Below are 14,348 nucleotides of genomic sequence, written 5' to 3' on the forward strand. Positions count from 1 at the left end.
CCCGGTAAGTACAAGAGCCTGGGGGGTGTTTGCTTAGTGACGGACGCAGAGTCTACGCTCCCCACTCTGGCTGCCCCTCTGCTCTAGCCTGACCAGCCAGGGGGGCACTCACATGGGCCACCCTTCCCCCGTGGACACTGTGAACAGGGTCAGCAGGGCCCAGAGCACGTTGTCGTAGTGGAAGTCGTATTTCTTCCACTGCCGCGGCTGAGCCTCCACCTCCTCCTTCTCATAATCCAAGTACTGGCCCCTGGGAGCGGGAACACAGAGGAAGTCAGAGGTTAGAGACGAAGGGTCCAAATAAACCCCTGTGTCGGCGGTCAACTGAACTTTGAAAAGGGTCATCCATTCAGTGGAGAAAGAACCGTCTTTTCAACAGGTGGTGCTGAAAGCACTGGGTATCTACAGGTAAGAAAATGAATGTGGACCCCGCCTCACTCCATGTACACAAACTAGCTCAAAATGGATCAAAGACCTAAATGTAAGAGCTAATACTATAAGACTCTTAGAAGAAAGCACAGGGGGGCTCAGAACAGATAAACTGGACTTCATCAAAACTGAAAGCTTTTTTTGTGCTTCAAAGGACATCATCCACACACAGAATGGGACAAAATATTGAAAATCATCTATCTGACAAGGGACTCGTATCAGGGCTATATTAAGAACAATTACAATCGGTTATAAAAAGGACGGGGCTTCCCTGGTGGCGCAGTGGTTGGGAGTCCGCCTGCCGATGCAGGGGACACGTGCTCGTGCCCCGGTCCGGGAAGATCCCACATGCCGCGGAGCGGCTGGGCCCGTGAGCCATGGCCGCTGAGCCTGCGCGTCCGGAGCCGGTGCTCCGCAACGGGAGAGGCCACAACAGTGAGAGGCCCGCGTACCGCAAAAAAAAAAAAAAAAAAAAAAAAAGGGTAAAAGATCTGAATAGACATTTTTGCAAAGAAGACCCACAAATGGTCAATATGCACATGAAAAGAGGCTCCATGTCGTGAATCATCAGGGAAACGCAAATCAAACCACAATGAGATACCACTTTATTCCCACTAGCACGGCTATAATTATATTTTTAAAAAGGAAAATAACAAGTATTGGCAAGGACGTGGAGAAATCGCAACTCCCAGACACTGCTGGTGGGAACACAAAATCGTTCAGCCACTTTGGAAAACAGTCTGGCAGTTCCTGAAACTGATAAAGAGAATCATCATGTGACCCAGCAATCTCACTTCTGCGTTCATACTCGAGAGAAATGGAAACACCTATCCACAGAAAAAGCTGTACACGTGTTCAAAGCAGCAGTAATCACAACGGCCAAAATGTCCACCAACAGATAACTGGCTCAGTACAATGAGGTGTAACTTAAGAAGGAATAAACATCTGGCCATTAAAGGGGACGAAGTACTGCACAGGCCACAGCACTAGTGGTAGAAGCTGGACACACAAGACCCCAGATCACAGGATTCCATTACGTGATGTGTCCAGGACGGCATCCACACAGCACCACCCTCCCCCTCGCCCCTCCCGGAAGGCGCCTCTCCTGTCTGCTCTGCTGGGGCCCAAGGCCTCAGGGGGGACGGGGAAGTGGCTCCAACCCCGGGGCGGCCCTCTGACCTCAGGGCCCAGCCTGGATCGCGAGGGCCGACGGGACGCCCGGCAGTGGCCACGCGGAGCTCCCTGAGGTGTGCGGGCAGCAAGGGCCCGTCCTGCCGGGGAGGCGCGGCGCTGGGGACAGAGGAGCCGCCCTGCCCGGTTTACCTGCAGTCCCGCTCCAGCTCCTTGGACTCGTCGGTGCAGTAGAAAAACTTCCCCTTGAAGAGCTGCACCGCGATGACGGCAAATATGAACATGAAGAGCATGTAGACAATCAAGATGTTGAGGACGTTCTTCAGGGAGTTCACCACACAGTCAAACACAGCCTGCGGGAGGGCGGAGCCGTGAGGGGCGGGGCCCAGGGGCGGGGCCACCGCAAGGGTCTGGACCGGGACCGGCGGCCTTGTGTGAGAAGCTGCCTGTGCCGTCCTCCTCCAGAAGGGTGATCCTGGACTGGACGGGGTGCTCAGGAGGTGCTAGAAAAGGTGCTGCGGGCAGGGGGGCCAGATGCCGAGGGGAACCTGGGGCTGGGGCTGGGGTCAGGCCTCTCTGCCAGGCCACGGGCTGGCGCGGAGGGAAGGGGCAGGGCCGGGCTGAGGACCATGCCTGGCCCCTGCCTATTGGTGGGAAGTGGGATGGGGGAGTGGTGATGCGGAGGCCAGCTCAGGACAGGGACTTGGGGCATGTCCATGAACCAGAGGAGACTCCCGTCCGTTAGCACTGCCCGGGCCGCCTGTCAGGGGCTCTCACTGTTCTCCAGTGAGCCTTTCCCTGCTGCCCTGGCCCCGGTTCCGGCTGGCTGTGCACAAAGGCAGATCCACGACCATCTCCCGAGACCCCATCTGGCACACTCCAGACACAAGCAGCTGCCTTGGCAGCGCAGACCCTGCCCACCCCACCCCCCCGGAGCCTCCATCACCCCCAGAGCCACTCCTTCACACGCGGCTCTAAGCAAACTGCCTGCCGTAACGCCCCATCGCTTAGGGTCTCCACGGCCCGCCTGTCCAAGCTGCTCCGAACGCTACTGCACACAGTCTTGGAGGATTAAGTGAGTTTAGATACAAGCTCAGCAACTATTAGATTGTAGCACAATTCTAAAGCCACACCCACGCTTCCGGGAACCCCCGCCCTCCCCGCATCTCCCTGTGAGCCCACCTCCCTCTCTCCGCAGCCCCTCCCCCTGCACTACAGCGGCTGATGAAACCCGCTGTCCCATCGGGCACCCCTGGGTTGAGGAAGAGGAGCCTTACAGGACACTGCGGAGAATGAGCCCCTCGGGGAGGGTCACAGAGCCGAGAGCCCGCCCCACGCACGCGACACAGGGCCTCCCCTCAGCCCTGCTCATCTTCACCCCACGCGGGAAGCTGCAGGGGACCAGGCCAGTTACACATGTGCACCCCACAACGCACACCTACATGTACACGTGTGCACATGCACGCACACACGCACAATCTACATGTGCATGTGTGCCCACACGCACACATGAGCGCACACACACACACCCACGGCCCCGCTCCAGACTCGCACCTTGAGCTTGGGCAGCCGCTTGATGGTCTTGAGCGGCCGCAGCACACGCAGGACCCTCAGGGACTTGATGGTGTTGATGTCTTTCCCTTTGGAGCCTCTAGAAGGAGAAGCCACCCATGTAGACAGGCAGGGTGCACACCTGTGCCCAGAGGACCTGGGGACAGGGCAGCCTCGGCCCTGCAGGCACCACAAGCCAGTGCATCTCCCCCTACGGGCTGCCTGCCAAGGTGTCCTCAGAGTGGACAAGGGCCGGGGCCAGGTCAGCAGCACCTGGTGTCCAGGGAGAGCTGAGCTTCTGGATGGGAAGAGCCCCTCCCCGCCGGGCCATGTCGTTCAGCACTCCCACCCACAGTGGGAACACCAGCTTCCTCCAGACACCATGCTGAGACCCCCAGTGGGAATAAAGTGGGGAGGCCACGCCAGGACTGCAGCCCCAGCCGGGGCTGGGCTTTGATGGAAAAGGCGTCACAGGTCAGATCTGACGGCCGTGTCCTTGGTGTGGTTTCCTGGCTTTGAAGGCTTTTGAGAGTTCAGTCTGAGACTCCCTATGGAAATTTGTAACAAAGCAGCCTTAAGAAGAACTCAAATGATCAGTCACTCTTCTTGCTGCACTTATACAAATAATCAGGCCAAGTTTAATACAAACAAATTAGTTTTACTGTGATTATCTTTGGTAAAAAAGTGGGGGTATTGTAGAGAAAAAAAATATGTTTGTCCCTTTAGAGATATTAGATTCTAATCCTAATAATTATATTTAAGGTTTTGCTATGTACCTGTAAACTGGGCTGGATCCTGAATTCTTCCAGTTTCCTCAAATATCTGGCTATGACTTACCAAACTAACGTTTCCAATCTTCTCCCACCTCTCTGATTTGAAATCAGTCAGAACAAAGATTGCCCTGAACTCTCCTTGGAAGGGACAGCACCAGGTCCTCCTCACTACCCAGACGGCAGTAAACTTCAGGGACCTGCACCTTGGATAAACATTGCACAGCTGAGGAAGCCCCAGCATTCCCTTCTCTGGTCTGATCCCCTACACTGGTCTCTCCAGCCCTGGAGCAGAGAGGGGCAGCGGGCCACAGAGGGCCCCTGGCAGAGCCTCCTGCAGGCCAAGCCCCCGCTGGTTTCAGCAGGCTCCGTGCTGGACAGCTCCCAGGTCCCCAGCACCGGGAAGCTGGGGCGGCCTCAGTTCTGCTGCCCTGCCCCGGGCTCCGCACGGCCAGGCTGGCTGAGGCGAGGACCAGCTCCCTCCGTGCTGCCCCCCACTCACCTCACCTCACCTGCCACCCACATGTCACAGAGAAAATCCATTTCCGAGCCTCCCTCAGGGATGAGGCCACCTCCCCGCCTGCCCTTCCCCTCCCCCTCCCTCTGTGGGAACCCAGAGCCTCAGCCATCCTTCAAAACAAAACCAAAACACCCCATCTCATCCTGTACAAACGCTGGCGACCTCCGAATCAAACTGAGAGGAAGAAAAGTAGCCGACATGGACACAGACTGCTTCGGCCCAAGACGACAGATCATGATTTACACTTCAATCGTGAAACTCTCCTTTTCCAATGGGGTTGGCCTTTCAGACTGCTGGATTCGCCACCAGGGATTCCGACCTAGCCCGACTATCTAGCTCAGATTTGTCTCCACTCACTAGGAGGCCCCACCAGCAGCACCCATCTCTGCAAGGCATTTAGGAAGGCTCTTTATTTCAGGGGAGGGGATTCTAGTCCCACATACACTAAAAACCTGACTGACCCCTGGCTTAAATGGGTAAACGCAGCAAACGCTGTGAATAAATCCATCACTCGGTCTCAAGTACGTGCGCACAAGGAGTTAGGTTAGGAGTAAACATGCACAGGATACAATCAGAAGCCTCTCCGTGACTCCTGAAGACACTGCAGATTCCCCTGCAGAAACCCTTAGACTCTCCGGCCAAAGTTGGTCCTAATCATGGGATAGCCCTTGGCTATCTTTAACTGAGCAAGGTGTCTATGCTGTGGCCAACACCACCTACAGTACCGGGACTGGCACTTCCGGGGAGGCTGAAAATCAGTTACGTGAGATCACTGAGCCAGCTACTAGGCTCAAATGTGTGACTGCTTCATGGGGTTTTTCTTTGATTGGTTTGGGTCTTGGGGACCATGGCTCCAAAGTACACTTCAAACATTAGGAATTATCCTGCTTATAATGCCCTTGATGTGTTTGTGTTTGTCATATTCTTTCAAAAACTTTAAATACAAGTTTGTAGCTGATAACCACTAAGTAAACGGTCTCCATTCTGACTGGAATGTCAGAAAAGCAGCAAAGGAAATGACCGCCATAAGGGTTATGAACCTGGAACTACGATCTGTGAATGTCACAGGGGTTAAGCAAACACATCATGATCTATGGATCCCACATCAAAGATCAAAGCTGCAAAACATTACACAGCAGGAGCTAAGAGTGGTGCCAATGCCTGTGAATAAAAAATATTGCTGCCACATCAGTAAACAAAGGATGTTGCAGCCATCAAGCCACCACATTACAGCCACGGATGGTGAGCCCTGTGGGAGCTCAGGATGGAGGCAGGATGCCCCCCCATCTAGCTGTCAGCCACCCCCCTCCCCACGGGGCACCTCAGGAGACTCAGGATGAGAAGCCCAGGATACTGGCCCAGGTAGCTGAGGTACATATCAAAGGAATGATTCAATGAGCCCAGACTCTTGCATTTCCCATATAAAGAAAAGCACTAAATCCCTTAACTTGAGATGCCTGGTTTTCTTTAGTTAACAGTAATCTTTTGATATTACGACTACCTGGGCTCTGTTGCAAAAACTCCTGTATATCCTGGCTCCCCCCTGCCTCTTTGGAGCCGTCCCTCAGAGTTGTCTGAGATGCTGTGTCCCGGGCTTAAGTCCTCAGTTTTGTCCGCCAAATAAAATGTAACTCTCAACTTCTAGGTTGTGAATGTTTTTTTAGTCAACACACCTAAAATTTTGATCACATCTCTCAGTTGGGCTGACACTTTGACAAGAAGGGGAGAATTGTTAAAAAAAAAAAAAAAAAAGAGGAGGGGGAGAGGGAGGGAGAGGAGAAAGAGGAAAAGGAAGAAAAAGGAGAAGAAGGAAAAGTGAAAAGAAACAACAGGCCCAAAGTGGAGCCACTTGTCCCCAGGACAGCGAACCAGGACTGAACTGCAGTTTCAGCCTCTCCCAGGAGTGGAATTGCTGGACTTTCCTGGTCAGCACCAGTGAGGTAACCTTGCCTGAAACAATCCTTTCTCTTCTTTTGTTAGTAACCTCGTCTGGCTCCCTTTCTACAAAGGCCTTCAATTTTGTGCAGCCGCCCTCGTGGGCAGCCTCTCTCCCTACTGGGTGGGATAACGCCTGTTCCATGAGCCACTGAATAGACCCAGCCAGACCTGCAGATTTACGCAGCTGGACTTGCTTTCACAACAGTAGAGGGCCGGAGATGCTGGGCATTTCAGGGAGGCGTTGTGGAAAGGAAAGAGCAAGAAAGCCCTGTTTCAGGGGAGACACGTGGGAAAGTGTCTCAGGATAGCCCACATCCTGGCCGCCAAGGGCACACAGCTCCCACCCCGAGCGGGCACTGCCCTCAGGCCCAGGCGCCCCGCCCCCAGCCCTCAGTCAGGGTTCCCTGCTCACCAAAGGGGGGCCACGCCCAGCTCCAGCCCCCAACCCGGCCCCCAGAGGTGAGGCGGGGACGTGTGGCCCTGGGGACGTGGCTCCGGGCAGCATGCAGCCCAGACGGTGGCGGGAAATGAGCGGAGGTGAGGCATGGCGATGAAGCGGCCCGCGAGGGGCCGCAGCGTGCTGTGATGTGCGGCATGTGAGGGGACAGAGGGAAGGCATTACCCCATGAGGCTCCTAGCGAGAGTCCAGCAACAGGAGACAAAGAGAAGAGAGTCAGCGAGGAGGCCTCCCTGTGGGCTCAGGGGTGAGCCCATCCCTCCGTATCTGTGTCCATCGAGGGTCTTACTTATCTCTGGATCTCCCCCACCACCTCCGCCAGGTCTCCCCCCTGCTCCACCCGAGCACCCAACGCCTGCCTCACGCCCGCCACTGCGTAGGGTCTGAGGGAGCCAATCCAGGCCCGGCCACAACAGGGCTGAGTGTCGCTCACTAGGGAGCCACAGAAAATGGCGGAGCACCCCGACGGCGGAGACCCCCAGCTGCACCCACCCACTGGCTGACCAAGCAGGGCAGCCGCGTCCGGGCACGGAAAGGTTCCTGAAGGACCCAAGAGGCAGACACCATAAGCAGAGGCCTGCCTACCCAACTTCAGAGCCATGGGGTGCGTCAGGCACAGACGAGCTTTAAGGTCCTCCCAGCCCCACAGCCCAGCCCCAGGCACAGAGGGACTGACTAGAGACGGCCATGGAGGCCAATGGACCCCTTCCTCCTTCACCCCCCACACTCATCACGGCTCTGGGGACTGCAGCCCAGCAAGAGTCAGAGCAGACCTGGGTACTTACGAGAAGGCAAATGCCACCAGGGCCCCACTGACCACAACGAAGTCCAGAATATTCCAGAGGTCCCGGAAGTACGCACCAGGGTGCAGCAGCAGTCCCAAATCGATCATCTTTAGGGGAACAACACACTTTAATGAACAGAATATCTCAGAAAAGAAAGGCAGAGCCAGAGCCCAGAGACGTGGTTAGGGGAAGGGTGCCACTTCATGTCACGTACCATCGGGGAGGGGACACAGCCCTGATTATGCCTATCATGAAAGGGGACCCGGCTATGGTGACATCCTGTCAGGGGAAGGGGTCACGGCTCAGGTCATGCCTGTCAGGGAAGGGGTCACATCTCAGGTGAATTCCTGTCAGGGGAGGGGACACGGCTCAGGTCACATCTTGTCAGGGAAGGGGTCACGGGTCAGGTCAGTTCCTGTCAGGGAAGGGGTCAGAGCTCAGGTCAATTCCTGTCAGGGGAAGGGGACACGGCTCAGGTCACGCCTGTCAGGAAAAGGGGTCACGGCTCAGGTCACATCCTGTCAGGGGAAGGGGTCATGGCTCAGGTCACGCCTGTCAGGGGAGGGGTCACAGCTCAGGTCAATTCCTGTCAGGGGAGGGGTCACGGTTCAGGTCAATTCCTGTCAGGGAAAGGGTCACAGCTCAGGTCAATTCCTGTCAGGGGAGGGGACACGGCTCAGGTCACGCCTGTCAGGAAAAGGGGTCACGGCTCAGGTCACATCCTGTCAGGGGAAGGGGTCATGGCTCAGGTCACGCCTGTCAGGGGAGGGGTCACAGCTCAGGTCAATTCCTGTCAGGGGAGGGGACACGGCTCAGGTCACGCCTGTCAGGAAAAGGGGTCACGGCTCAGGTCACATCCTGTCAGGGGAAGGGGTCATGGCTCAGGTCACGCCTGTCAGGGAAGGGGTCACATCTCAGGTCAATTCCTGTCAGGGGAGGGGACACGGCTCAGGTCACGCCTGTCAGGAAAAGGGGTCACGGCTCAGGTCACATCTTGTCAGGGAAGGGGTCACGGCTCAGGTCACACCTGTCAGGGAAGGGGTTACAGCTCAGGTCAATTCCTGTCAGGGAAGGGGTCACGGCTCAGGTCAATTCCTGTCAGGGGAGGGGTCACGGTTCAGGTCAATTCCTGTCAGGGAAAGGGTCACAGCTCAGGTCAATTCCTGTCAGGGGAAGGGGTCACGGCTCAGGTCACGCCTGTCAGGGGAGGGGTCACAGCTCAGGTCAATTCCTGTCAGGGGAGGGGACACGGCTCAGGTCACGCCTGTCAGGAAAAGGGGTCACGGCTCAGGTCACATCCTGTCAGGGGAAGGGGTCATGGCTCAGGTCACGCCTGTCAGGGAAGGGGTCACATCTCAGGTCAATTCCTGTCAGGGGAGGGGACACGGCTCAGGTCACATCTTGTCAGGGAAGGGGTCACGGCTCAGGTCAATTCCTGTCAGGGAAGGGGTCAGAGCTCAGGTCAATTCCTGTCAGGGGAAGGGGACACGGCTCAGGTCACGTCCTGTCAGGGGAAGGGGTCACGGCTCAGGTCAGTTCCTGTCAGGGAAAGGGTCACGGCTCAGGTCAATTCCTGTCAGGGAAGGGGTCAGAGCTCAGGTCAATTCCTGTCAGGGGAGGGGACACGGCTCAGGTCACACCTGTCAGGGAAGGGGTCACGGCTCAGGTCAATTCCTGTCAGGGAAGGGGTCACGGCTCAGGTCAATTCCTGTCAGGGGAGGGGTCACAGCTCAGGTAACGGCCTCTTAGAGCCTCAACGGGTGTTTGGATCTCCATGCCTTTTACCCAACGGCCCTGCATGGTCATGACTGGCTGAGATCCTCCCTGGGCCCCCCGCTCCTGTGGAGCCTGAGTCTCTCCTCCGTCGCTGGGCTGCAGGCACATGCCGCCCGGAGCACGCCGCCTGCCAGACCCTCGGAGTGTCAGCCCCAGGCGGCAAGAGGAGGAGCTGCTGGATTCTGCCCCTCCTGCAGCGGCACCTTAACGTCTCTGGTCGTAAAATGAAACGACAACGCCTCCCCCAGGAATTTGGGAGAGCATTGAAGCGAGGGCTCGCGTACACAGAAGCCACCCTGAGTCAGCACGTGGGCACCCCCCGCCCCAGCAGCGGCGCCGCCCGCGCACCTGTGTGGAAAGCACAGGCCACTTGGCAACCCCTAGAGGAGGAACGAGGGTCACAACAACAACACGGCCGTTCTCCACCTAGGATCAAACACTAGGGAGTCCTCTACACCCACCTGCCGCGACCTTTGGGCCTTGAGGCCCCCGCCCTGTCCCTGCTCTCCTTCCTCCAGCCGAGGCCCCGGCCTCCCACTCTGCTGAGACTGCCCTGCACAGGCTGGGCTCACACCGCACAGTAAGGGAAGCCTGTCCCCCTCAGCGAGAAGGGTCTCCGTTAGCAGGCAGTGGAGACCACGGCCAGCGCCTGCGGGCTCTCCTAAGGCTGACGTGATGCTGTGGCGAGTCCTTAACAAACGTGGCCCTGTGTCTCCACGAGACACAACCTCTACCTGCGGGCTCATGTGCCCTCGTGTCACCACACGTGTGTGCACGCCCAGGGCACACTTGCCACGTGCCTCCATCTCAGTCACGAGGGGGACGAGCAGAGCCCCGCGGTCACCAGGGCAACCACACATCTCACCTTTATCACCATCTCAAAGGTGAAGACGCCTGTGAAGATGTAGTCCATGTACTTCAGCACCTGGAACCAAAAGGAAAGGCTTTTCTCAAAGGCGAGGCCGGAAGCTCGAGCGGGGGCAGGAGCCTGAACGACAACGCATCAGCCTGGGGCCTGTGGGCAAGGGTCTGGGGAGGAGAGGGCAGGCCAGCGACCCCTGAAGCGGCAGCCCTCCCTCCCATGCCGGGCACGCCCCGCTCTTCTGTGTCCCAGCCCCGCCGCGGCCCGACGGCAGCACTCACGTTGTTCCTGGGCGAGTCTGTCTGCACAGGGTCCTCAGCGGCCAGGGCGATGCTGCTCAGGGCAATGACCACGAGGATGCTCATCTCGAAGTACCGCATGGTCACGATGTAATGGCAGAAGCGGCGGAGCCTGGAAGGCAAAGCCCGGGTCACCTAAGGCCCACGGAGGGCTGGGCTGGTCCTCTCCGTAGGGAGAACTGAGCTCTGGGAAGTGTCCCTGTGGTCAGGAGATAGCAGCCAGGTGACTGATGGGGACCAGATTCCTGGGAAGGTAGGTGGCGGGAAGGCTGCAAAACCCTGGGCAGGGCCAGCCCACCACGGCTTGCAAGCCAAGTTGGTCCGTTCGCTACATGAAGTTCCACTGGGGCCCAGCCAGGCCTGCTCGTCTACCTGCTGTGGGGCTGCTGTGCCCTGGACGGGCTTCCAGCTCTGCTGTGGGTGGGGGAAGAGGCCGAGTACCAACAGTCCCGTGGAGAGCAGGTGCCTCTCGAGCCCCAGTGCTGGGCGCGGTGCCCCCGTCGGAGCCGCCAGAGCTGCGTGTGTGCACCTGCCCGCCTCCACTCACCACTATTCTGCTCCGTTCAGGCACATTCTGGGCTGGGACACAGTGGCGAACAAGACACCAGTAAACATAAAGCAACAGGAGATGCTCAGGTGTTGACACACACTACGACTCAGCAGGAGACGGTGACCAGGAGGCCAGCAAAGGCCCAGCAGGGGGAGAGTGAAGCCGATCCTGGGGGACGAGCGCACGAGGCAGACGTCGCTCCTGCCACCCCGAGGCACGTGCTCACGGGGGCCCCCCTCCTGCCTCTGCTGGCTCAACCGCTGCCCACCAGCCCGTCCAACCTGCTCCTCTCGCCAACGCGGAGTGTTCCCAAGGGCACCCACGTCTCTCTGTCCCTGGAAGGGACTGGACTTTATGCCTGTCTCCTCCTCACCCCGACCACCGGTGTCCAGCTCCAGCCCACACACTCCCTGGAGCTGCCCTTCCCAGGCCCCCGAGGGACCTGCTGGCACTCCTCCCTCCTAATTGAGACGCTTTTCCTTCCACTTCCCCGACGCTCCCTCTCGGGCCCTCTTCCATCCCAGCCCCCTTCCTTCTAATCAGCAGCTGCCGCTCCATCTTGTGGCTGAGTTTCCACCCTCGCTCAGATCCCCAAGTCCCCCGGCCATGTGCCACCTGCCAGCTGCCCCGGGCTCCACAGGGTCTGTGCTCACCACCCCCAGCTTGGCCGGGCCCCCAGCCGTCAAGCAGAAACCCTGGCTGCCATCCTTCACATCTCCATCCCCTTCCACATCGAATTTGCCATCAAATCCTGCAGATTTGATCCTGCCTCCAAAAGTTCTCCCCAAGCATTTCGCTCCCAAACCTCTCCGCTCCGGCTGCCCTCAGCAAATCACCAGCAACTCTTCCTGAAAACCGCGGCCACCTACTAACCGGTCTCCCTGTCTCGTCTCCAGTCCTCCAACCAAAGGGCTCTGCTGAAGTGCAGTCTAACCAAGTCACCACTCACCCCCAACCGTTTACAACCTCTCAAGCTTATCAGGGCTCTCGGTGTCACCTCTGCTTCTCCACAGAACACACAACAGCGCTGTCTGCCTCTGTGCTTTTCCGTGCAACTGTCGTTTGCTGTTCTGAGCCTGATATCTTTCACTTCTGGACCACTCTAAGTTCTCTCCGCCCTCCAAGAATACTGGTTCCTCCCTCTTCATCTTAACTCTTCACCCTTCAGGTTTCACCTGAGATCTCTCACCTCCTCCAGGAAGGCTCCCCTGACTCTCCCCACCTGCTCCAAGACACCAGACCTCCCTGCTTTACCGTCCACATTGTACTTATTTGACGGACACCACCCGGTCGGTGCTGGAGGCCGAGGCCTCATCTGTCTCTACCGCCATCTTACTCCAAGCCCCTAGCAGAGCAAGCTCCCCACAGACGTATGCTGAAAGGAGGAACGTGGGGAGGATGGACGACGGGGGCTGGTGGAAAGACTGCTGGATGCCCAGGGCAGAAGGGCTGGCTGGACACGTGGGTAAAGGACAGAGCACGAGCTCCTCAGACCCTGCTGTGCTGCCCCTCTGGGCGGTGTGGTTCCGCCTTTGCTCTGCCTGCATCTCTGCCTGGTGGGCTCTCACGACCCCCCGCCACGTCTCTGTTCCAATCCCACTTCATGTCAGCAGCCCCCACCGTCTGCATCTCCAGTCCCCGCTTTGTGCTTCCTCTTAGCCCTTCCGTCCATGAACCATCTCATGTCCCCTCCCTAACGTCCTGTCTGCTGTCTGCCTCTCCACTCGCTTGTAAGCTTAAGAACAGATGGGGCCCTTGTCCGTTCTGCTCATGACCGTGTATTCCCAGCACCTAGCACGCTGTCTGGCATGTGAACATTGGCTGAGCTAATGAAGGCAGGTGGACTGATGAGTGGATGAGACTCACGGTGTAAACAGAGGGGAGAAACTGTGCACAGACACGAGTGACTGTGACGCACACCTGCGGGCTCTGCTGGAAGGCGGGCAGAGGGCAGCACATATGCACGATGGATGTAAACTGGGTGCGTGTGTGCAGAGGTAAACTAAGGCTGCAGTGGGGGTTAAGAACAAGGCCCTGGGACCAACTGCCTGGGTTCAAATCCCAGCTCCGCCACCGAGACGGACGGGCTGTGTGTCTGGACACCGGCCTTCCCTGTGGCTTCGTGTCCTCATCTGCAAAGTGAGGTGACAGTAGTGTGTGCTTTGTGGGATGCTGTGGTGATCAATCAGGATATTAATACATGTACAGGTGCAGCTCACGCCTAGCACACACTGGTAGGGTGTACACGTGGATCATGGGCCATGGACAAGAGGACGGCACAGGACACAGGCTGCTGACGAGACTCACAGGTTGGTGGGGCTTAAGCAGAACATGGAGCTGTAAGGGACGATGGGTCGGGGGCCGTTCCTCATCACATCATCAGCTTCCACCTCCTTCTTCCCTTCTGCTTGGCTTTCCAGGTCCACGTTACCACCTGCAAGGACACGAGGCCACCAAGTTAGGGGTGTGGCTCATAAACCCACATCACGCAGGTCTCGCCCCGGGGCGATGGACACTCTCCCAGCTCCAACCTCACAGTCTTCGTGGACCCACCCCAGGGAAGGGCGTGCAGCTAAGAACACAGCTTCACATAAGACCCCTCCGATCACAGTCAGGCCACCACTGAGGCGAACAAAGGCAGGGCCGTGCCAGCGCTGAGGATCTGGGCCGTCTGCCGCAGAGATCCAGAGACCCTTCCTCACCTCTCCCTTCCCCAGGGTCACTGGGGAAGCAGTACCAAGCCTAGCGGGCGTCCCTGGCTGCGGACTTCTCTGCTTCCCTAGGGGCCATAAATCTAGATGTTCTAAGAACACCAAAGCCGCCTTCAGCCCCAGAGACCAGGGCCAGTAGTTTCCCCCATCCCAGTGCAGGGCTCACCGCTCGAGAGAAGGCATCCCGGGCTGCCTGGTGAGAGCTCCCACTGTCGCTGCAGGGGGTTGGGGCAGGGCCAACAGGGCAGCAAGGAGAGGGGCTGGCCTGGCCTGAGCCGCTCTCCTGAACCTGCTGGTCAGGCCTGACCCGCCGCACAGGGCCCGCAGAGGACTCTGACCCAGGGAGGACGCGGGCACTGCCGTCGCCCACACACCCGCTTGGCCCTTCCTCCTCGCTCTTCATCGCCCCCCTTCCCTAAGGCCCATCCTCTGCGCTATCAGCACCCCCTCCTCCACTTGGCACCCACAAATCAAAGCCTCCAGGGTTATTTTGGCTGTGACCACTGTTTTTTCGTAGATTTTGCTGTTCTGCATAGTATGTTTCTCACAACAGTGTTTCATTTTTAACT

The 14,348-nt window shown here is 57.9% G+C and overlaps 1 protein-coding gene across 1 annotated transcript in view; it reads right to left on the reverse strand.

Moving 5' to 3' along the window:
* CACNA1B (calcium voltage-gated channel subunit alpha1 B) overlaps positions 1-14,348 on the reverse strand; it is a gene marked incomplete at both ends in the record, with an annotated part of 159,300 nt that overhangs the window by 15,737 nt on the left and 129,215 nt on the right. Inside the window, 7 exons of the mRNA XM_082656260.1 lie at positions 113-250; positions 1,753-1,913; positions 3,115-3,211; positions 7,582-7,688; positions 10,223-10,282; positions 10,501-10,630; positions 13,376-13,502. Coding sequence (XP_082512386.1) covers positions 113-250; positions 1,753-1,913; positions 3,115-3,211; positions 7,582-7,688; positions 10,223-10,282; positions 10,501-10,630; positions 13,376-13,502 — 820 coding nt within the window. The remainder of the gene's footprint in view (positions 1-112; positions 251-1,752; positions 1,914-3,114; positions 3,212-7,581; positions 7,689-10,222; positions 10,283-10,500; positions 10,631-13,375; positions 13,503-14,348) is intronic.

Source organism: Grampus griseus, assembly GCF_964374135.1.
Source record: "Grampus griseus genome assembly, chromosome: 6".
NCBI lineage: Eukaryota > Metazoa > Chordata > Mammalia > Artiodactyla > Delphinidae > Grampus > Grampus griseus.